The sequence below is a fragment of the Nycticebus coucang genome, chromosome 12, assembly GCF_027406575.1.
Source record: "Nycticebus coucang isolate mNycCou1 chromosome 12, mNycCou1.pri, whole genome shotgun sequence".
Taxonomy (NCBI): Eukaryota; Metazoa; Chordata; class Mammalia; order Primates; family Lorisidae; genus Nycticebus; species Nycticebus coucang.
The window spans coordinates 38,076,495-38,101,647 of record NC_069791.1 but is presented as its reverse complement, the minus strand read 5'-3'; the positions used below and the strand labels follow the sequence as shown (position 1 = coordinate 38,101,647).

Sequence of the window (25,153 nt, the reverse complement as noted above, 5' to 3'; positions counted from 1 at the left end):
CTCCAAAGTACTCCAGGGGTCTTGTTCTCTGCAGGGTGATTCTCTCTGGCTCCAGATGAACTCAGGTGCTTGGTCTTTGCAACGTGGCAGTCATTTCTTCTATTCTCAGATGGGGAATCTGGGCAGGTGCGCGATGTATTCCAGCTTCTACTGGCCACCATTCCACCTCCCAGCTAGATTTCCCCATCCAGAACCTAACATGCTCCATATCTCCCTCAGTTGATATATAAACCCTCTAATGTGTCTTTAATTATAGAGCTATGCTATCTCAAGTGATCACTTCATTTCTAAATACAACTTCATGGACTTACTTCCTGGCTTGCTCAACTGTATTGCTATAATATCGAGCCAACAGCTCTTATTTTTTTCCAGATCTCCCTTCCAAAGTAAACCATAAATTGTCCCACTCCTTAAACTTACATCATACTCTTTTGTCCCTGGCATTTAGATCACTGAAAAAAATGTCATTTGGAGCCATCCCCAGTATGTTTATAATGAAGCTTCCCACAGTACAGCTCTTAAGTGGGCACATGTCAACTCTACCTTGCCTCGGTTGTGATTTGTCCTATTCTACTATTAAATTTTTATGTATGTCTTTTTTACTTATGTGGTTTGCTTTTGAAGTCTTTATTAAATCTGTAGCAGATAGAAAAATCACAAGATTTGCCTGACTTTTCAATCTTCCTTTCACTATGGAAACAGCTCCCTTGCCCCACCCCTTCTAAAATAATACACAGGGATTTTAATTTCCTGATTCTTTTAGAAATCTGCTAACATAAATATTTTATTTTCTAATGTTCATCCCTGGCCGGGAACACCAAATTCTGTACACTTCCCACTTCTAACTTCAGAGCAAAACATTAAAAAAAATTGCAAATTTAATTTATAATTTCACCTCTCAACTACAAGTTGTTCCTCATTTTTTGTACTCAATCTTATTTGAACTGTGTTATCACCTCAATCAATGTTACACTTGGAATTACAGTGGAATTACAATGTTACAGTGGAATTACATTAGAAATGCACCTGGGTTTACATCCCCCTGGCATCACAATATATGTGCTGCACAACTGGAGGCAAATTACTAACCTCTCTGAGCTTCAGTTCTTTTCATTTGTAAAAGTAAGATAATATTTTCCTTATTTACTTCTCGAGAGTTTTGTCAGAATTAAAATAGGTCATTTATAAAAAACTCTCTGTAGACCTGAAAAAACTGTACACGGGTAAAATTTTATTTTCATCCCCAGACATTGTTACAGCTTCACGCGTCACTCACAGTTCTTTCTTCTTTCAAAGTCATCTTGGCTTTTGACAAGCCCGTGACCTTCTTTTTGTAGGTGGTGAATGAAAATAATCTCATATTACAGATGAGAAAAACAAGATATGAATAAGGATAAATAAGACAAAATAAGGAAATGTGCCAGCTGGTAGTTTGTCTACATTGTAAGCATACATATAATTGCAATATGGTTCAAATTTAAATGAGAATTCTCTAAAGCCCTGACAGCACTCATCCAAAGATAGCATTAAAATTTTATGTGTGCACAGTAACCTGCTCATTGGTAATATATGAAGATATGATTACTTTGGATTTCAAATAAGGACCATTATATCATCAAGCATTATTTCTGACTCTTCTCAACTGGACTCTGAACTCCTCTGAATCATGAGCAATTACCTTTTCTAATTCTTGATCTTGGCGATTCATAAGTGTTTTCCAGTGCTCATAAAGTTCAACATCTTTGGTTTGAATGTCTTTCAAAGTCCCTTCTCTTAGTACACTTCCGTCTTTCATAGCTATAATCTAAGGAAAGGAGATATTAGCAGAAATTTGGCAAAAAAAAGCCTTTATTGGCTAAATGAATTACTGTTATTTCAGGAAGAATTTCTTCTTTTTTTTTTATACTGTTGAGAAAGAATTTCTTAATGTCTCTATTTATATAACTATAATATAAAAATTAACAAAACTCTCTTCTAAACTCTTACCCAATCAGCATGGGTCAGATACTGTAATTTGTGAGTCACAAGAACGAGTGTCCTTTTGTCATCTTGGAGAAATTTCAAAATTCCTTCCTGCATTAAGTGATCACTCAAGTGAATGTCCAGGGCAGAGAACGGATCATCCTGCAATTGTGAAATGAAGGAAAGGTGAACATTTCCTATGCTCTTTATGCAACTTCATCCCTCTGAAAAGTAGAAATACAAATAACTAAGGGAAATTATCCCCCAAATACAATTTATAAAAAAACAGACTGTATAATTATTTAAAAGCAAGTAACAATGTTCAAAGTTGTTTTGAATTATTATAGAATATTCAAGTTCAAAACCCAACATTACATAGCAACCTATAACAATAGACCAAAACAAAGAATGAAAAGATAATTGGAGTAGTGATAACAACAATAAACATAGAAAATTGTAATTGAATAAATTGAATAATTGCATAAATAAGTCTTGTTGTAATTGAATTACAAGACTTATTTAATGATCTTAATAACACAATGATTGTGATTGTCCTGAAACTTCTTTGGATAATGTGTGAAATGTTTCAAAATCTCCCAGAGATGCTCTGGATCATCTTAATGCACCAATTATTTCTGAAATATTCTAAGAAGTAGTATATATAGGAGATTGAATTGGCTTTCTACTGCTCAGATTTTTTTAATCATCATGGACGCCAGCTCCTTATTTGTTGTTCAGCTCTTTTTAATTACAAAACCAAAATACTTTTATTTAAATTTCCTTATTTTTAGATTTTGCATAAGTGGCAGAAAGTTCTACCACTAACATATGAAATATTTTTAACACAGAAGCGTTGCTGGAACTTCAGAATTACTTAAAAATGAAAGCCTACGTATCTATAAAGTGGTATGAGATAAAGCAATGTTTTCATATCAATGGAAAAATATCAGGATTTTACTGACAAGCTGTCTCCATTTTCATCTCCAATAATACAGTAGGATGTAATAAAAAAGATTTAGCTAACAGTAAATCATTGGTTTTAGAAAAATTAGTTAATCATCACAGGTGGGACCCAACTGCTTTTGAGACATCCTTCTCTTCTGATTCTAATAAAACCCTAAGCACCCTTTATGACACAGACCAAACTATCTCAATTCTTTCTGAGAGTTTTTCACAGAAAAAATAAGACATGAATTGGAAGTGAGTTTTTATAATAATTCAATTTGATTTTCCATAGAATTCTGACTTAAAGTTTTATATGATAATAAAGCAAAATAGAAAGTCCATTTTCTCCAAATTAAGAGATCCAAATGGTAGTTATAACCACTCTCTGACACTGGGCAAAGTTTCAAAATCAGTCACTTCATTTGTAAAATGAGGGTAATAAAGAGACTTATCAGAAAGCACATCAGATTGCTGCCAAGATCCAATAAAATAATGTAGTAAAAGTCTATGTAAATCATTTCAAAAGTATTGTTGTATTATTATTTTATTATAAATAAAGCTGTGATGGATTAATGTTGTGCATATCTCTTGAATCCATTATAGAGACAGTTTAGCATCTTCCAGGAATCTCTTAGTAATCAGGACGAATGTGGTAGTTAATAACACAACCTATGGAATCAGGCCAACTGGCTTTGTGCGCCCGCTTCACTCTTACTATCTGTGTGACGTTGTATAAGTTATCCTCAAATGCTTCAGTAGCCTCATTTGTAAATAGTAGTAATAACAATAACAAAAACAACAATAACAATGCCAAACCCAATAGGGTTTATGAGAATTAAGTGAGCTAATCTGTCTAAAGTAGAATCATGCATGGGTTATAGATAATCATTTATAATGGCTGCTATCATTCATATTCCATGGTTTCTTTATAGGATATGTTGATGTTTTAGTCAAATGTAGCTTTTTATGCCACTTAATAAAAACTTGGATGGGTAAATTGAGAAAAATGTCTCAAGATTCAATTTGTATGTTAACATTTTGCAAAAATATTTCCTTTAAAGAAAGCAAGACAATTCATCGTATGGCCAGTGCAAAGAATGGCCAATTCTTCATTTTCAAGAGCATATGATTTGTTTAAAAATACAAATAGCTAGTCTTCAATCCCATATTCTCCACTGTATTCAACAAATGTATTTCTATAGTATATTCTTTGTTCATTTATTTTTGGAAATACTTATTAATATATCCATTGACTCAAAATAACTAATAATCTGGATACACAATTAAGGTATTTTCATTTGGCTTTGATATTGTGTTAAAGCTAACATGATAAAGTTTATTTAGAGCAAAACATAAAACTATTTAAGTAACATATGTACAAGTAGGATCCTTAAAGACAGGAATAATGCTTTTTTTCCCTTTGTTTCCCCATCCCAGCACAGAAGATGGCACTGGGTATGTTCACTAAATATTAATGAATGGAAAAGTGAGAGGGAGAGAAGGAGGGATCAAGGAAGGGAGGAAGGGAGAAAGGTAGGAGGAAAAGAAGGAAGAAAGAAGGAAGGAGGGAAGGAGGGAGGGAGGAGGGAAGGAAGGAAGAAAGGGAGGAAGGAGGAGAAGAGGGAGGGAGAGGGGAGGGGGTGGGGAGTTTCCTCATTTAACATGAGGATACCACCTACTCTCACAGCACTGTCATGAGAATCAAATAGGATAACACTGAGGTTTAAAGTGCTTTGTGAATTTTTAAACAATGGACATGTAAACTATTACCATTTTCAGAAATTATTAAAGCACATCTCTAGCATTCTGTTGCTCCTAGAGTATTTTTCTATTTTGCTTTGCAACCAAGTATGATGTCTAGACCATAAAACCCAATAGTTTGAAGGTTATCTGAGTTGATGAAAGTGCATCTAGCACATAACTTTCAAAGGGATTCTGATGAACGCTATTACATCCAGGATTAAGAAAAGTTACAAAAATTATTATCATTTATGGTCATTTATGGAAGAATTGAAAGCAGTAATGCTTGTTTGGAGAAATGTAAACTGAGACAAGTTGTGAAAATAATATTAGAATGTTGACCTATAGCTGTTTAAAGTAATATATGTGAGTATGTCATAGAAGAAGCAGAATTAGGGCCAATGAATGGAAAATACGCAGGAGCAGATATTAATCACATAATAGTTTTCCAACTATAAAATCTCTCTTTATAATTGGTGCAATAATAAGTCCCCAGAATACCCAGGTCCTGGTTCCCAGAACCTGTGACTGTGTCATCTTACGTGGCAAGGGGGACTGTGCAGAGGTAATGAAGATTAAAGACCTTCAGATAAGGAGATAATCCAACTGGACCCAAACTAATTATATGAATCCTTAAAAGCGAGAGCTTTCCTTCCTAGCTATGAATAAAGGAAGATGTGACTATGTAGCAACAGTCAGAAATGTGAGGCTGCTGGCTTTGATCGAGGAAGGCAGCCTTGAGCAGAGAACATGGGCAGCTTTTAGACTAGAAGCTGGAAAAGCAAGGAAATGGATTCTCTCCTAGGGCCTCCAGAAAGAAACACAGCCCTGCTGATACATTATTGAACTTCTAATCTAAAAAAACTATAAGATAATAGATCCATATTGTTTAAGTCACCAATTGTGGTAATTTATTATAGTAGCAACAGGACACTTATACAGTGCCCAGCAAGGAAAAGACTGTCTTAAAGTAAGCCATGTATCTCCAGAGAGGTCCATCAAGAATGTGTTAGAGATGATGCTCAAAGTCATCCTATAATGAACAGGTGGGAATTTACAACAAATTACCTCTAGACTTTCTTGAGTTCCATGATTCTACAAGCCAGGGTGATTAAATTGCAAGCAGTGAAAAGAGGGAATAGAAAGCCACACCTAGGGGACATTGAACCCTTCCAGATTTCTGAGTCAGTTCTTCAGGTGGTTCAGTCATTGGTTGATCCCAAGTTTCAAGAAGTCGTTTCTAGTTATGGGTCTATCCATTAGATCCCCCAACTCTGAATTCTACATTGACCTTCTACTGATTTATACTGTGAAGATTTGTTTCCCCAAGTACTCTAACTTTGCAAGTTATTCTATCATTGAGTTACTTGACTTATCTTCTTAATGACTCATTTGTCTAGAGAGTAAAATGAAATAGAAATAAAAGTGAAGGCCATGCCCTTACCAAGAAGACAATGTTGGTGTTTTGATAAAGAGCTCGTGCCACACAGATCCTCTGCCTCTGGCCCCCACTCAGGTTGATGCCCTAGGTAAGAAAACACCCACAAATACCCATTTGTTTCATTATTAAGTGATCTGTTGTTTAAAATTACCTTTAGAATATGTGTCTCTAAAAAAAAACTTACATTACTATTACTAGCAGCTTATTAATTAAACTGTGATAACAATGGTAAGAAAAAGTGAAAACTGTCTATTGGTCAGTGCTCAAATAATACCAAGACAGTTTTTGACTGATTTGTTAATCCTCCTTTCGCTTCGAAAGAGATGTCTTCTGTACAGAGTATTATTAACCGAAACACTTGATGAGTGCTGAAGATTGCAAGCAATACCAAGATTTTTTTCTAGTTTCCTGAACTATGCTATAGTTTATCAGTTTACTATAGTTTACTATAGTTTACTTATAGTTATATAGTTTACTATATACTATATAAACTATATGCAGATGACAATAAAAACTGTAACACAGATTTGTTATGAAAGGAGATGATGTATATAAAGCTTTTGTCCAGTACTTGATACTTATGAACATTAAAAAATTCAGTCATTATCCTTATAACGATTACAGACATAAATATTTTTAAGCTTATTAGAATTAGTATGACATCAATGTAAAACAGGTTTATACAGAGAATAAAGAACACTTTAATAAGAATAAACAGATGTTGACAAAAGTGCAAAAAGTTTTCAGAAGCAATCTCAGTTCTCAAACCCATTATGGCAAGGTCACGTAAGCAAAAATACACTTGGTCAATGCCGGAGGCTATGTTTTATTTTCCTTAAGCACTCCCAAGTGGCTAGTATAATGTTAAGTATATGGTGGTTACTCAATAAATACTTAAGTGAGTGTAGCATCAAAGGTCTCCTGTCTTCATGTTTCTGGAACTTGTCATTGAGACAACATACAATTCCTATTTCTCAGATTTCATTACTTCCCATTAAAGAATAAAAATGACCAGAAGACTTTTCTAGACTTTTGTCCTTCGCTTAATTAAACTAAACATAGCTCACCCTCTCTCCAATTTCAGTTTGGTCTCCAAATGGTAATAAATCAATATCTGGCTGAAGAGAACAGGCATCTGTGACAGCTTTGTACCTTTGGGAGAAACGATTTTCAATTTTTAGATCACTGTTAATACACGGCCCATAAACCAAGTACCAGGTTCAATATCTTGGAAGCCTAAATAAAACATTTACTGAATAACTTCTCATATACTAGCCTCTATACTAGATTTGTGAATATAAAGATAGATAGGTAGGAGGAGTTCCTACCCCTAAAAAGCTAGCACGTGGACTCGAAGACAGATAAAGAAACATGATAAAAGTGAAACTTGTGAGGTGCTATAGTGGAGGTGAGTCCCAATCACTCCTGGAATACAGAGGAAGAAAAGTTACAGAGGATGCAAGGTTACAAAAGGATGCTTAAAGTGTACTCATGGAGGTGAGTTTTAATTTTCCGGGAATAAAATGGAAAAAAAGGAAGCTTAAGGAACTTCAGAAGCTTTTGAAAAAGTTCATGATACATGTGAGGCAATGAATAAAGCGTAGGGTTGTGGGGGGGAGGGCGTGTCTTTGTTACTATCCTGCACTCTTAAAGAGGGAGAAAGGCAGGTGACGCCTGTGGCTCAAAGGAGTAGAGCACAGGCCCCATATATGGGAGGTGGCGGTTCAAAGCCAGCCCCAACCAAAAACTGCAAAAAAGAAGAAGAAGAAGAAGGAGAAAGGAGGTGGTGAGGATGGATAGCACTCACAGCAGGACAGGAAAGCCAATGTGTGGGGATTGGAGGTGCTTGGAAAACCTCAATGGCTTTATATTCTTAATTGCTTAGTCTTAAATACTCAAATCATTCTTGTTTCTTCCCTCTTCTTCTTTGTTCACGTTTATCCATTCTTAATTTAGAATATATTTTTCTCAACTATCCCATTTTTTACATTTGTACTGTCACTCCCAAATGCAGGCAGCAAACACTGCATTTCTGGATAATTATTCCAAGGAACTCTGAAATGTTTTCTTGACATATATCTATTTGTCAGCTTTTACTTCCGTATTAAACATGCCACTTACCTTGTTATTCCCCTTTCTAAAACTTGCTATGCGTCTCCAGAATGCGCATCATGACATGCAGGTGCCTTTTATGCCCTCCACTCTCTGGTTTCAGCCTTCTGAGTCTCTTTCTCTTTCCTTCTGCTCCCAGGTCCTAACGATCCTACAGAATTTTCCTCCCACACCATCTACTTTCCTCCTCCCCTCCTTTCTTACACCACTCCCCTTACCCAATTTTCCTTCACTTTCAAGACTCCGTTTAGGGTCTTAAGACCCACCCTGTGAGAGTGGCTTGAGGAAAAAGGGTCATACCTACTTTATACATACCACTCCCATATGTGGCAGTGGTATTTAAAAGATGGCTGGGTGATGGCATATTCTGGCTGTTCCGTCATTGACTCCTCAGATCCTATATTCTTTTTTCCATAGTTAACCTTCCTTCTGCAATTCACTAGCTTTTTTTTTCCTTTTTTATCCCCTCACCAATAACCTAAACAATACCTCCTATCCCATCCCCCTGACACATGCATGCACATATTTCAATTGCTGCTCTTCAGTTTTGGTGTACAAATTGGTCTCATCAAGTGTACAGGATGGGCTAAAACATCCAAAGAGCTGTGTCTTCAGAGAATTGATTCCAAAGACCTTGGTGATGAGGAGATGAAGGTGGGGCAAACAGGGATAAAAGGAAGTCCCAGATGTAAAGTTTCCAGAAGACATCGACCAAACACAAGGATCAGAAGTAGTTGACATTTCAGTTCTAAATTTTATAAGCTCAAAATCACCTCTGTTTGTTGAAAGGGCTTCCAAAGGTAATATTTTCTTCCACCGTAGCATTTAATAGCCAAGGCTTCTGAGCGGCATAAGCCACAGAATACCTGTTCCTACTGAGAAATTGAACAGAAAAATAAAATACCAAGATTATTTTAGCATAACAAAGAAAAACAAAAATGAAAAGCCTCTAAAGAGAAAATTTTAAAGATCACCAACCTTATTAAGAAATGATTAAAAATGTCACCTAAATTAAAGGGATCAGAATTTAATCAAAATGTCACACACTGTATAAAATTTAATGTTGCTATGCTGAAGAAGTATTTTAATGTATAAGGTACTAACTGAAAATTTCTTTTCTAAAATGACTATAATTTAAAAAAGAATTAAAAGCTTAATAATTCATTCTCTCCAATAGCCACAGGTATTTCACTTTACGTAACTATGAATTCTATATGCAGACCTTAAAAAAGATGTGACTGGTAATATAATTGTAATATGTATTTGTGGCTCAATCACATCAATATATTTTAAGGTAATATTTCAAAACAAAGAATACTATTTAGAGGAATCCCTTTCAATACTGAAATTATACATTTTAAAGCTACCTATTTCAAAACCTATAGAAATAATTTATTAAAAAAAAAAATCTTCTTCCCCCTTCCATTTTTTTGGCTTGAAAATTCTACCAGATGAATACATAGCTGACTTTATTTGCCATAATTAGGAAAATGCATAAGAGCTGAAGATAAATAAGAAGATGGAATTGGAATGGTACAGGGGTAGGTCAGACTTCCACAGTGCATGACCTGTAAGTAGTAATTAAGGAATTAAGGTTAAATGAGAGTAAGGTTAAGAAAAAGAGTAGTTAGAAATGTGCAATGGTCTTCCTTAAACTTTCTATCTTGGGAGCATATTGCGCTCACAGTCTCTTAGATAATTACATTGAGCAGTGGAACAGCGGTTCCCAACCTCTGACACGCCTGCCTCCTGTCCCTCTGCTGTTGAAGGGCCTTGTTTTTCTTTTCCGTAGATAAAGCAGTTGCCGCTCCATCTCCACTTCCTAGGCAGGTTCCACCACTGCCTAATTCACAGCCCATATATATATATACACATTAATTTTTACATTTTTTAAATGAAATCCCAAACCCAGTTTACTGAAGATAGTTTGAGTTTCAGCCAAAGTTGAGACATGTGAGACTCACTGAGAGGTTAACAGTGGACACAGTGAGACATTGTGTTTGGCAAGTTAATTCTTTTAGCAGCCTGCAAAGGTTGAGAACCACTGCTATTGGAAATATACTAGCACATATTGATAAATGACCATTATGTCATCAGAATGAACAAAATGACCAGGAGTAAGAGATTAAAGTCTGAGGAAGGAAGTTATTCTTATTAAACTTAGGTTAAAATAGAAATAATACCTTCTGGTTGCGTCAAAAGAAGGCTCAGATTCATTTACACTGCAAGTATGGCAAATAATGTTCATTAATTATGAGGAACACATATAGAATGAATGAGTATATATATCAAGTAAGAGATAAAATAAACATTGGACATATTAAAGAGCTACATTTCCCAAAAGGTTTTTCATATTAATTTCAAAGACAAAATAGATAAATAATATTTTTGTTCTATGTCTTTATCAGCTAGGAAATAATTACCTAGTTAGATTCCCAAAGATAGAACAATTATCTTTCATACACAGTTTTGGTTCATATGATGATTTGGGTTCTAGTCTCAACTTTGTTCCAATTAACTATAAACTTGGGTAATCTCTCTAAAACATAGCTTCCTAGCTTCATGAGGATTTTGTATTTCCAAGTCTCATCTGTCTTTAAAATTTGAATTTAATTTATTTAAAGTTTTAATTAACTACCCTAAAGCATGGGCAGAAGAAATACTTTTGGGGCTCTAAACATGAATGGTGCATAAAACATAGCTGGTCCTTTAAGACCTTGTAAGAAAGAGAGATGTGAACAAGAAGTCAAACTCTGACATGAGTGTATAATTAGTTACTGATTGATATAATTTATATAAAAGGCTAAAATGTGAATGATCACATTTCGTTATTCCTATATTATGTGGGAAAATATCTGAAGACTTTTTACTTGTTGTATTGTTCTAATTTTTAATACTTAAGGTCAGTTCAATCCCATTATTCTGAAAGACCTAAGTTCAATAACTACATGCATAATAAAAAGCCTACAGGAACTCCAAAAATCAATCCTTTTTGACTGTGGAAAGCATCATATGTTTGGGTGGAGAAAATTTACTTAATTATATTATTTAGTGATATTTGGTTCAGAGTTACTAAAGATGATTTTCACTATTGCACACTGCTAATGAAATCTTGGGATGGTGAATAGAGGTAAGAACTAAAACAATCTCTGCCTAAAAATTTCCTCTCAGTAATGATTATTCACTGGTTAAAGTTACTCATAAAAAGAACACCCATTTTACACATGATATTTTCCACATAATATGGCTTCGATACCAAGAAATTTGGACTTTTTTTTTAATGTTAATAAAACAATAGATGGCCTCAATGGTTTTAACTAATCTGAGGAAGAGAGGGGGAAGGGCTGGTATATGGTCGAAAGTAGTGTGCTATAATAATGAGCCTCCTGGCCGTCCAGGTGGAAATGTTCATAGACATGTGGAAATGCCTGCGAGATAACTTAAAGTGTCAGCCCAAGCTGGAGATATGGATTAAGAAGTCATTCATTTTTTCAGTGGTAATTGATTAAATTCCAATTTAATTCTGTATCAATTCAAAAATATATACTGATTACCCCTTAGGGCCAAGAATACTGGAACCATTCCTTTGTCATGCTGCTTTCACTTTTGTGGAAGAAAGACAGCAAGTAAATGCTAAAATATGTAGAGTGAAGGGAGCTATTAGGGTACAGATAAAGAACCCAGAGCCAAAGAACCACAGAACCAAGCCACCTTTTGCAAATCAGAGCAAACGATGGAGTGTATACCAGAAGGATAATTAAGAGTAAGCTCCATAGATGAAGAAAAGGCCAAGAGTACTTCAGAGCCAGAGTAAATACAATATTGGATGGCTGTGGGATTTCCTGGTCACACAAGGAACTGACGTAAACTTTGCATAGTGAAAATGTAAGGGTAAAGGTCAATGAACTTCAAAAAGCAAGCACAGACAGATAATGAAATAGCTCATAAATCATTTTACTGAGCTTGGACTTTCCCTCAGAATAACAGAAAAGCACTGAAAAGGTTTAACGAGAGAGAGAAAGATTAGGTTAGAAATATCACTCTGATTACCGAAAGTAACAAATGAATCAGAGGGATAAGAATGGACGTGATATACAGCCAACGGAGGCCATCAGAGTCATGGAGATCAGAGGGCAGTGCTGTGAGTTAGGGGTGGTGAGTGAATGAAGAGGAGACACAAAGATACCTCAGATCGTGTGACTGAGTAGATATAAGGGAGAAAGGAGGTGAAGGAGTCAGGGACAGGAAGCACACATGACAGTGGTAGATGGTGAATTCAACATCAGACACATTCAGTTTGAGCTGCCTAAGGAATATCCCAATGACCATGGCCAGGAAGCAGAATTTAAAGCTCGGGAGAGATCTGGGACACAAATGAAGACTTTAGAGAGTGATTTTTCCATCATAAAATCGGCCTTAGATACTAAGAACTTTGGGTTCTATCCTTTATTACTGAAAAGCCAATAAATGGCTTCTGCAGTTCTAGCTTATTTTATAGGAGAACAGTGGAGCAGGAACAAAAAGAGAAAAGTGAATGAAGTCAGGGAAGTATATGATTGCCCAGAGAGGATGCACAGATGCAGAAAGGGGGAGGACAATGACAGAGCCCTGCAAAAGTCACTATCTAACAAATGGCTAAGGAAGAGAAATCTAAGGGAAGAACCAAGAGTAGTAACAGGCAGAAGTTTTAAGAGCTAATCTGGCCTGTGAGTTTTACTGGAAACTAAGCAAGGACAGTTTCTGAAGATGAAAGGTACAATGACAATGTCAAGTGGTCAGGGAATCAAGGAAGATGATGACCCAAGGGGCCCAGTGGATTTAACAACTAGGATTCCACTGATGGATTTGAAAAGAACATTTTTAGTGAAGTGGTGGGGTAGATACCAGATTACAGTGGACTGAGGTGAGGACAGAAAGTGAGAAGTTGGAGGCAATAAGTGAAAACATTGTTTTGTTTCTCAACAAAGGGAAGAGGCCAGGGTGGGAGTAGCAGGGGGTTGTGGGCTGAGAAAAGAAGAAAAAGAAAAGAAAAGAGAGAAGAAGACAGAAAGAAAGAGGGGAAAGAAGTAAGGAAGGAAGGGAGGGAGGAGAGACTTACTCATCTACAAATAAAAATTGAAAAAATCTGGAAGATGGACAAGTGAAGTATATAAAGAAAGATCACATGCTTTGGCTTTTGGGTCTGACAGGTTAGTAAGGATTTGAACAAATTGCAAAGATGCCAGCAGACATGGTATATCCAAATCTTGGGAACAATGAGATCAAGCTTTGCCAAGAAGATAACATCTGAATTGACACTAGAAGAAAGAGTGAGGCCACAAATCTGGGGGCTACACTACAAAAGGAGCATGTGCATTTGAGAACCACCTACAGTTCCGTGTCACCGGAACATAATGTTAAGGGTGGGCAGAATGGTGGGATATGACTTTTAAAAGTTAGACATGGACCGGATCATAAAGACCTCTGATGTGGCATGCAAAGATCTTTGTAATATTTTTTGGTACACTTTTCTTACTTAGTCAATTAAAAAAAATTATAATCAAGAGGGAAGTAGTTAAATTTTCATGTCAGAAAGGCTAATCTGGCAACAATGTGCATGTGCAGAATGATGTTGGAGGTAATAGAGTGAAAAGTCCACATAAATGATAAATTTTGAACAAGGAAAGTTAAAATAGACATATAAAATGTTAAGGACAGGCATAAGAAAATTAGAAGAATGGATACACCAATTGGTTAAATTTTGAGGGCAATGGGGAAAGAAGGGTCTAGGTCAAATCTTTGGGCCCTGATTTGGGCACTCATCAAGCGGTTTCAGGGGTTGGGGGTGAACTTCTACCAAGACACAGATGGAAAAGCTGTCTTAAGAATTGTCATTAAAGGGGTTCAATTTGGATGTGCTGAATTTGAAATTTCTAAAAGACTTTCTGGAAAAGTTATTAGGTCTTCAGAAGAAAGGTCTTGGCAAAAAATGTATATCAGAATGCCATTAGTAGAGAAGCTGGAGTCAAAGACATAATCTAAGGAATAAATAAAGGGAGGGAAGGAGGGAAACTTTTACTTCTTCTCAGTACGCAGAGACACCCAGAAAGACTGAAGAAGTGTTAGAATATTCTTCCCCATCTCTTCTCTCCACTCGTATTGTAGCTCCTGTCTTTTTGCTTTTCCTTAAAATGCAAGTTCATGTATCATTTATTTATTCATCCCTTCATGAAGGCCTTTGTTGGCACCCCTCCACAGACCCAACTCAGTCAGGTCGTTTATTATTTGTTTTTTATAAAATCCTGTGCTTCTCCTTTCTGATATTTATAAAAATTTAATCAAATAATTCGTCATCAAATTGTTTTATTTCTTCCTTATGGTTTTCCCTCAAAACAGTAAGATTCTTTTTATTTTTTTATTATTATTATTATTATTATTATTATTTTATTTATTTTTATTAAACCATAGCTGTGCACATTAGTATGATCGTGGGGCACCATACACTTGGTTCATAGATCGTTTGACACATTTTCATCACATTAGTTAACATAGCTTTTGTAGCATTTTCTTAGTTATTTGGCTAAGACCTTTACATTCCACATTTACTAGGATTCACATATACCCTTGTAAGATGCACTGCAGGTGTAATCCCATTAATCCCCTTCCTTCCCCCTCCCTTCCCCCTCCCTCTCCTCCCTTTCCCCTTTCTCCCTATTCTTAGGTTATAACTGGGTTATAGCTTTCATGTGATGGTCCTACATTAGTTTCATAATAAGGGTGAGTACATTGGGTAATTTTTCTTCCATTCTTGAGACACTTTACTAAGAAGAATATGTTCCAGCTCCATCCATGTAAACATGAAAGAGGTAAAGTCTCCATCTTTCTTTAAGGCTGCATAATATTCCATGGTGTACATATACCACAATTTATTGATCCATTCGTGGATCGATGGGCACTTGGGCTTTTTCCATGACTTAGCAATTATGAATAGGGCTGCAATAAATATTCTGATACAAATATCTTTGTTATGGTGTGATTTTTGGTCTTCTGGGTATATGCCCAGTAGGGGGATTACAGGATTGAATGGCAGATCTATTTTTAGATCTCTAAGTGTTCTCCATATCTCTTTCCAAAAGGAATGTATTAATTTGCATTCCCACCAGCAGTGCAAAAGTGTTCCATTTTCTCCACATCCACGCCAACATCTCTGGTCTTGGGATTTTGTGATATAGGCTAGTCTCACTGGAGTTAGATGATATCTCAAAGTAGTTTTGATTTGCATTTCTCTGATGATTAAAGATGATGAGCATTTTTTCATATGTCTGAAGGCCGCGCGCCTGTCTTCTTCAGAGAAGTTTCTCTTCAAGTCCCTTGCCCAGCCTGCAATGGGATCCCTTGTTCTTTTCTTGCTAATGCATTTGAGTTCTCTGTGGATTATGGTTATTAAACCTTTGTTGGAGACATAACCTGCAAATATCTTTTCCCATTCTGAGGGGTGTTTGCTTGCTTTACTTACTGTGTTCTTGGCTGTGCAGAAGCTTTTTAGTTTGATCAGTAGTGTATTTTTGAAGCAGCTTCAATTGCCTGGGGGGTCCTTCTCATAAAAAACTCGCCCAACCCAATTTCTTCAAGGGTTTTCCCTACACTCTCTTCTACTATTTTTATAGTTTCATGTCTTAGGTTTAAATCTTTAATCCAGTGAGAGTCTATCTTGGTTAATGGTGAGAGGTGTGGGTCCAGTTTCAGTCTTGTACAGGTTGCCAGCCAGTTCACCCAGCACCATTTGTTAAATAGGGAATCTTTTCCCCATTGAATGTTTTTAATTGGCTTGTCAAAGATTAAATAACGGTAATTAGCTGGATTCATCTCTTGGTTCTCTATTCTGTTCCAGACATCTACTTCTCTGTTTTTGTGCCAGCACCATGCTGTTTTGATCACTATCGATTTGTAGTATAGTCTGAGGTCTGGTAGCGTGATTCCTCCTGCTTTGTTTTTATTTTTGAGTAATGTCTTGGCTATTCGAGGTTTTTTCTGATTCCATATAAAACGAAGTATTATTTTTTCAAGATCTTTAAAGTATGACAGTGGAACCTTAATGGGGATTGCGTTGAAATTATATATTGCTTTGGGTAGTATGGACATTTTAACAATGTTGATTCTTCCCAACCATGAGCATGGTATATTTTTCCATTTGTTAACATTCTCAACTATCTCTTTTCTTAGAGTTTCATAGTTCTCTTTATATAGATCTTTCACGTCCTTTGTTAGATAAACTCCCAAGTATTTCATCTTCTTTGGCACTACTGTGAATGGGATAGAGTCCTTAATTGTTTTTTCAACTTGACTATTGTTGGTATATATAAAGACTACCGATTTATGAATGTTGATTTTGTAACCTGAGACACTGCTGTATTCCTTAATCACTTCTACGAGTTTTGTAGTAGAGTCCCTAGTATTTTCCAGATATACAATCATATCATCTGCGAAGAGCGAAAGTTTGATCTCTTCTGACCCTACGTGGATACCCTTGATTGCCTTTTCTTCCCTAATTGCGGTGGCTAAAACTTCCATTACAATGTTAAAGAGCAATGAAGACAATGGGCAGCCTTGTCTGGTTCCAGATCTAAGTGGAAATGATTCCAATTTAACTCCATTCAATATGATATTGGCTGTGGGTTTGCTGTAGATGGCCTCTATCAGTTTAAGAAACGTCCCTTCTATACCAATTTTCTTAAGTGTTCTAATCATGAATGGATGTTGGATGTTATCAAAAGCTTTTTCTGCATCGATTGAGAGAATCATACTGTCTTTGTTTTTTAATTTGTTTATGTGCTGTATTACATTTATAGATTTACATATATTGAACCAGCCTTGAGACCCTGGGATAAAACCGACTTGGTCATGATGTATGATTTGATATGTTGCTGGATTCTAAAACGGTAAGATTCTTGAAAATAGACACCTGTTTTGTTTGTTCATTTATTTATCCCCCAGTGACTCATCAATGATTTACATATAATAGATGTGAAATAAATATTTTTAATGCATGCCTGAATGAAAGTGTGGTAGAAACCAATAAACAAGTTACTCTTAGGAAGTCCTCAGTGTTGAAGAGTTTCAAAAAGTATTGGAAAATTAAATAGGACTGAGAACAAATTATTGGGATTTAGCACTGAGTCCACGATTATGTGAAAATAACCTGTTCCATGGCTCAACTCATCTTCTACCATTCAGTGTGGGTGTCCATAGCACCAAAGGCAATAAGAGAGAACAAAGATGTCACAGAAAAGATGGAAAATCCTCTTCTGGAAAATAGAATAACATTTTACTTTTGAAGGTCTCTCCATGTAGGACTTTTGCATATTTTCCTTCAAGAGTGAAAGGTATAGTTGATACAGTGTACTAACAACTTCCAAGTATTATGGTTGACACATTATGAAATGGTAGAGTGACTTTTGCAAGCTTCAATCAGGAATGATATCTAGAAAAAGGAAAGTTAATATGGTGGCACAAACGTGCTATACACATCTGATGCTGGAAAATTGGCTCAATGTGTGATTATTCCTTCAGGCCAAGCCAAGTCACATGATAAAGAATAGCTACTCAATTCATCTGTCTTAAAATAATTGAACCATGTTGGCCACAGTGGCTCATGACTATAATCCTATCACTCTGAGAGGCCCATGTGGGTGGATTGCCTGAGCTCACAAGTTCGAGGCCAGCCTGAGCCAGAGTGAGACTCCATCTCTAAAAATAGCCGGACGTTGTGGTGGGCACCTGTAGTCCCAGCTACTTGGGAGGCTGAGGCAAGAGAATCGCTTGTGCCCAAGGTGGTTGCTGTGAGCTATGACACCGTGGTACTCTATCTAGGGTCACAAAGTGAGACTCTGCCTCAAATAATAATAATAATAATTGAACCCCTTTTATAAAACTGTTTGCACCAAGTTGGTAGAAGATAGAACATCAAGACACATGGGGACTGAAGAGTATGACGGTTGATGGCATGGGTGAGAGGAAGGAAAAAAAAAGGAAAGGAAACCAAAGGTAAATGATGGCTATTTCTCACATCATTATCCCCATCATTACACATTTTGGACTCTGTCAATGAAACCATGATCCAATAAAGAATTTTAGTTCTATCCCCTAAGATTTTAGTCACTGTTTGTCGTGACAATCAGGAAAATTGTCAAACTTGAATTTGACAATTCAAATCAAATTCTGCTGATTTGAAATTCAGCAGAACTTTTGCTTTTAAACACATATGAAGCATAACTAGATGAAAAATTGATGTGCAAGTTAGCTTTATGAAAATTTTGGACTTTTTTTTTTTTGTTTCTCCCTCCTCTCACTTTTCTCTTCGGATGCTACCATATGTCAGACTAACGCAAACGTATCAATTCATAAGGAAGTATCTTTCAGACTCTGCCCATGTCAATGTGCTCCTGAGAAGCAGTGCCTTCTCTCCTGCCCAAAGTAAATATTTCTTGCTGCAATAGGTCAGAGTACTTTATTGGCTTTCTCTCATGCCCATATATTAGAACACATTTAAAAATAAAATTTATGCAACCAGAGACACATGAGATGATGAAGAATGACAACAAGACACTTGGTGTCTTACCATAACATTTAGTTTATTGTTTTGCTTTATTTGTTTTGATCTTTAAAAAAACCAATTTAGTCTGCTGAAGTGAAGGACTTCTAAGCCCTTACACATTAGTGACCTGTCATTATCAATAATTTCTAACTTAGCTTTGTTTTAATTAATTGCTGTATGCCTTTCTTTATTGTGCTGGGCTCATAGCTTTTTATTCTGGAATGAAAAGGGTAATAGGATATGACATCAACTCTTTTCGAAAAGGTCAATATCATTGAAATATTTCTGATCCTAAAATATTGCATTTCAAATATTAAGGACACCATAGAAGAAAATTAAGTAGTTCTTATAAGTACACAGTAATCAAAACAGCATGGTATTGGCACAAAAATAGAGACATAGACATCTGGAACTGAATAAGAAACCATGAGATGAAAACAGTCTCTATTTGTCATCTGATCTTTGATAAACCTAACAAAAGCATACAGTGGAGAAAAGAATCCTTATTCAACAAGTGGTGCTGGGAGAACTGGATAACCACATGTAAAAGACTAAAACTCAGCTCACACTTTTCACCCTTTACAAAACTTAACTCAAGATGAATAAGAGACTTAAATCCAAGACACGAAACAATAAACATCTTAGAAGAAAGTGTGGGTAAAAATCTTGATGATGTTGGACTGGGAACAGATTGCATGACAAAGACTTCAGTGGTCATCACAACAACAATGAAAATTAACATGGGAATCTATTGCTCTGGATTCTTCTGTTGGAAGATTATCAGATATGTGACACAGTAACAGAAACAATTAAAAATGCACATACTTGCTCCAGTGAACTTTTCCTTCCAGTGTCTGCATCTCACCAAGGATGGCAAGGAGAAGAGAAGACTTTCCACACCCTACTTGGCCCACAATCATGGTCAACTGACCTAGAAAAATGAAACAAAGGATCACAACAGAACTAGATGGAATTCTCTTAGTAAGATATAACTAAACATCATTTAGAAAAGAGTACTATTTCATAATCTATGGATCAGATTTTGTCTCCAGCTAAAAGGTATTCTAAACACCTCCTTTCCCTAAAATGTTTCAGAAAAAGGAAATAAAAATGAAAATATATAGATCTTCATTTATTATTTTTAAAACTATGAGAATAGCTGACTATCATCTAGATAGTTTTAAATTTATTATTCAGTTCATTCAGGAGGAGAAAATGCCAGTTTTGACTACAAGGGGTAATTGGAGTGAAAGTGATTTGGATGAAGTATTAAGACAGTCTTTCCATTTTTTCACTTTGACTTGCATGTATAATAGAAAAATCCCGACTTACTATCAAACCAGGTCAAATTTTCTATTCAGTTATTCAGATATTTGAAATAAAAGTTATTGGTTTTATTCCCAAATATTCTGTGCATCTTGATGCTATAAATGTTACTTTTTCTTAATTTCTTTCTGGGACTGTTTGTCATTATATGAATATTTAGGAATAAACTTAGCCAAAGAGGTAAAAGACTTGTACACTGAGACTACAGGACATTGTGAAAGAAAGGAAAGCAGGCACAAATATATGGAAAGACTGGAAGAATTAATGTTTACAAACTAGAAAAATTCATATTTAAATTAAATTAAATAATTTAATTTTCATATGGAATGAAAAAGGTCCATACTACCTAAAGCAATCTAAAGATTCAGTGTAACCCGTATCAGAATTCCAATGGCATTTTTTTAGAGAAATAAAATAAAAACCCTAAAATTCATATGGAACCACAATAGACTCTAAATCACCAAAGTAATCTTGAGAATGAACGACAAGGCTATAGGCACCACACTTCTTGATTTCAAAATAAATTACAAAGCTAGAGTAATTTATGCCAGACCTGGAACTGTAAAAATCCTTAAAGAAAACATAGAAGTAAAACTTCTTGAAATTGATCCTGGAAATTGTTCCCTGGATTTGTCAGAAAAGCACGGTCAACAAAATAAAAAATAGACAAGTAGAACTACATCAGACTAAAAAGCTTTTGTGCAGACTAAAAACAATAAACAGAGTAAAAAGAAATGGGAGAAAATATTAGCAAGCCATCTATTTGATAAGAGGTTAATATCCAAACTATAAAAGAATTTCCTACCACTCAGCAAAAAAAAAAAAAAAAAAAAAAAAATCCAATTTAAAAGTGAACAAAGAACTTGAATAGATATTTCTTTCAATAAGACACACAAATGGACAGCAGATACATAAAAAGATGTTCAACATCACTAGTCATCAAAGAAATGTAGGTCGAAACCATAATGAGATGTCATTTCTCTTTTTGTTTTGGACAACCGTCCTCTTGGGAAACGATGGCTGTTAGAGTTAACCATTGCAAAAATGTATAACGAATGATTCTTACCTGTTGGAATTCGAATATCTATATTGGATAATGTAGCCAAACCACTGCCCCATGAAAAGTATCCATTTGTGACCTAGAGAAGGAGAATATAGAACTTAGATTATATGTTCGATATTAAAGAATAATTCTAATTAAAATAAATTTTATGTATAAAGTACTAAAATTCTATCAACACAAGGTAGCTGTTTGACATTGGAAAATGAGCTACTATACTGTAAATAAATCTAAGCATAGGTTCATTAAGAATAGGTACAATGATGGTGATCATAACAGGGTTTGGGATAGATAAGCTCAGGGTCTATCACTGGGGCATAAGTAAAAGGCAGTGATGCATACTGCAGAATACTGTGGTCTAGGAAGAAGGCACCATCTATCATAACATTTAAATACATATGCTTATGACGACACTACATATTTTACAAGGATATGAGCATGCTTAAGAAAGCATATTAGAACTAATACCTAATGGCCAGGGTAGGAAATGGGGTGGGGTGGATAAGAATGATGGTCAGAGATGCCATGGAAAGAATTAATGAAAATTTAAAGGCAGGATCTAGACAGACACAAAAAAATCACCTTTGTATGGTCACATTTATCTGGAATAGCCAGAATAAGCAAATCCGTAGAGATGGAATCTAGACTGGCTGTTACCAGGGGCAAAGGGAACAGGAAACGGAGAGCACTGCTTAGTGGGTTTCAGGTTTCCTTCCAAGGTGCTAAAAAGGCTTTAGAACTAAGTCAAGGGGATGGTGGTACAATATGTAAACAATGCCACTGAAATGCTTACGTTAAAATGGTTAAGTATATGCTATGCCAATTTCACCTAAATGAAAAGAATTTTTTAAAAATGTAAAGGCAAGCCCTTACACAGACCATCATCCATTTCCTCCTGTGGAAAATGAGTACAAATGCGGAACGAAATATAGTTTATAAAAGAAGTCATTAAAGCAATAAATTAGGAAATACCAAGTCAAAATATAGGGGAAAATGTAAAGTTAAGGATGTACACCCCAGAGCACCTAAGCCTCTTTCTCCCAGAGGACCAAGCAGAGCTAAGAAGAAAAACAACAAGATATAAGGACTTGCTCTAAAAAATATCAGTATTTCTTAGAAAGCTCTAATAATCGTGATAGTGGAACATTAAGACAGACAAGTAAAATGAAAGAAAAATAAAAGCCAGCAAGAGACCTACACATGAAAGGTCTTTGACGTAGAACTGACAACACACCAAACATCTTAAAAATTAGATCGTGTCTCACTGATTTACTACTAAATGCAGTAAAATGACTGTACTCAATTTTCTACTAAATATCTGCTAAATTTACGACAATTTACTAATAAATCATTTATGTCTGGTTTACTCACTAAATCACATCTCTACTTCAAACTAAACGCAAAAAGAACTAAAAGTAAAAACTGTAACTTCAAACCATTTAGAAGCTAGATAGAACATCTTTATGACCTTTAGGCAGGAAAAGTTTTCTTAGATAAGATGACAAAAACAAATCCCAAAACATTAACTATTGAGGACAAGTTATATAAACTAGACAGACTATAGTAAAATTAAGAACTTCTGTTCACTAACAGATACATAGCAACATAGAGTCAAAGGCCAAGCCACTGAGCAGGAGAATTTTCAACACATAGAACTATCAAAGAAGCACCCAGAATTTATTAAAAGGGACAGGACAAATAACCAGGCAATTCACAAAAAAAGAAAATCTAAACCAAATGGCCAAAATATATACATATAGACCTCATTAGTAATCAGAAAAATGCAAATAAAAACCACAGCAAGATACAACTGCATCTCCTCCAGCACACACTATTTGACAAAAAAAAAAAGACCTTGGGAAAGACGTGGAGCAACCGGACCTTTCAATCAGTACTGCTGGAGTGTAAAATGGCTCAGTCACTTTGGAAAACAGTATCTAGGAAAATTATAAGGATTCACATGCCCTAAAACTCAGCAATAGCTCCAACCTGAACAACACCCAATGGTCCAACTAAAGTATCGATAGAACCAATTCTGATATATTTATACAATGTAACGCTATTCGACAAGAATGAATGAATTACAACTACACACAGCAAGATGAACAAATGGTACCTTCCTAATGTTTAGCAAAAGAACCAATACAGACATATTTAAACTAAAAAAAAAAAGAAGAAAGAAACCCTAAAAATATGTTTCCAGGGAAGCACACATAGCCAGGATAATCAAGGAAATGACTGTGACAGTTAAGGTGGTAACTATATCTCAGGGGAGAGGTATGACAGAAAGTAGCCAATGTTATCATGAGGCATTTTCTGAGGGAACCGGCAATATACGCACTTTTACGGGGAATATTGTATTCCACGATAAAGATATTTCAAGATGATAAATGAGTGCCTAGCAATTTGAGAGTTCTTATCATAAATAAAAAATTAATTTGGGCTTGAAGGTGAGCCGGAAACTATAGTGACCATTGACAGGCACAACAAACTCAAGGCCATTAACTAGCAGCTTTTTTTGGTGCATGAAGGATTGATTCAGTCAAAAATAAATAAATAAATAAAGTAACTTTTTCTTTCACCTCCGAAATGAAAACGAATTTAATAAGACACATGGAAAAGACATATTTTTAGAATCCTACTATACTGAACAGGAAATGACGATTTAAACAATTGATGTCCTTTTTTTAGTTATTATCTAGGCACATTTGGGAAGCCAACAGCATTGAGGAACTTTTCTAATCTTTTGTTCCTTACCTCTTATAGCTTCTAGTTATAACTCTGCCTGCACATTATAGTTGCCTGAGGAACTACCAGAGCCATTTTTTAAAATGATGCCCAGGTCTTTGATATCTACACACCAGGTGTCAAAATAATGTATGCATATTCTTAAGGCCGGAAAAAGCTGTAATACTCAAGTCACATTTGGTTTCTGCAATGACAAGAGGTGCTCAAATGTGACTTATAGTCATCTTTTGTTATTGGTATATGAGTATACTGAGTATTACACTTTTAATACTTTTGAGGATACTGAGTATTACACTTTTAATACAGCTTCTCATTTCTTAAAATGTATGTATGTGTACATTTTTTTGGCACCTTCTGTATATAACTTCCTGGGCAAAGTTAAAAATCACTAAATCTCTTTTAAAATTCACAATGACATACGTTTAATTCTCAGAAGAACTGAGCCAAAATGGCATGTTCATCTCAAGATAAGCAAACCAGAATGCAGAGAGACATAGCAATTTACCCAAATATCGCACATCAAATTAATGACAGAGGTAAGGCTAATACTAGTTTATTTCATCCAATAATGAACCGTGAAGTCGGTCCTGAAGCGTTATGCCTCGTGTGGGAAGGTTATGATGTCAGATGCCCAGGAGAGAGAGAAGATTTAAAGGTAGTTTGGGCCTGCTGTTGAGTTTCTCCATTCCTGGGAGGTTTCGCTTTGAAGAACAGCACACTGTTTGGGTGGAGGTCATGTTTATAAACTTGACTCATTTTGTGCAAAAAACTATGCAGACAAAACATGTGTACCCCTTAATATTCCGAAATTTTAAAAAAGAAGAAAAGATTTACAGGTAACTCTTGTCTTTCCTATGCACCCCATACTGAGCCTCCACCTCCCTCTGATTGGCCTGGCCACGCAGAGGATTTCACTATCCCGCAGTAGCTAATGCAGCCAGTTTTCTGAAAGGGCTGGTTTCCAGGACTCTGGTGGCTCTGATGGCCAGAGGCCCTGGACCATTGTAGGCATTTGTTCCAGTCCCTGTGTAACACCGACCCCTCCCTGGGGCTTATCCCCGACTATCAGTCCCCAGCAGGTGTACCTGTGACTGCTTGTTCTACTTTAAGCACACAGGCCTGGGGACAGTACAAGAGGCCAAGTTTGAACTGAGATGAAAAGCAGTATGTAGGAAGCTGAATGCATACAACGCTCGTCTAAGGCTTTCTGGTTGGAAACAATTATTTGGAGTTCTCTATAAATTAA

The 25,153-nt window shown here is 35.8% G+C and overlaps 1 protein-coding gene across 6 annotated transcripts in view; it reads right to left on the bottom strand.

The window, feature by feature from the left end:
* The window catches only part of ABCC9 (ATP binding cassette subfamily C member 9), a 128,219-nt gene that overhangs the window by 56,849 nt on the left and 46,217 nt on the right, over window positions 1–25,153 (bottom strand). For 5 of the 6 annotated variants that reach the window (XM_053556279.1, XM_053556284.1, XM_053556280.1 and 2 more), the window contains 8 exons: window positions 21,166–21,238; window positions 19,599–19,704; window positions 10,384–10,422; window positions 8,974–9,075; window positions 7,156–7,240; window positions 6,092–6,172; window positions 1,987–2,124; window positions 1,679–1,804 (listed from right to left, as the gene is read on the bottom strand). In XM_053556279.1, the coding sequence (XP_053412254.1) occupies window positions 1,679–1,804; window positions 1,987–2,124; window positions 6,092–6,172; window positions 7,156–7,240; window positions 8,974–9,075; window positions 10,384–10,422; window positions 19,599–19,704; window positions 21,166–21,238 (750 nt within the window). The remainder of the gene's footprint in view (window positions 1–1,678; window positions 1,805–1,986; window positions 2,125–6,091; window positions 6,173–7,155; window positions 7,241–8,973; window positions 9,076–10,383; window positions 10,423–19,598; window positions 19,705–21,165; window positions 21,239–25,153) is intronic. The other variant, XM_053556283.1, reaches the window with a different exon arrangement.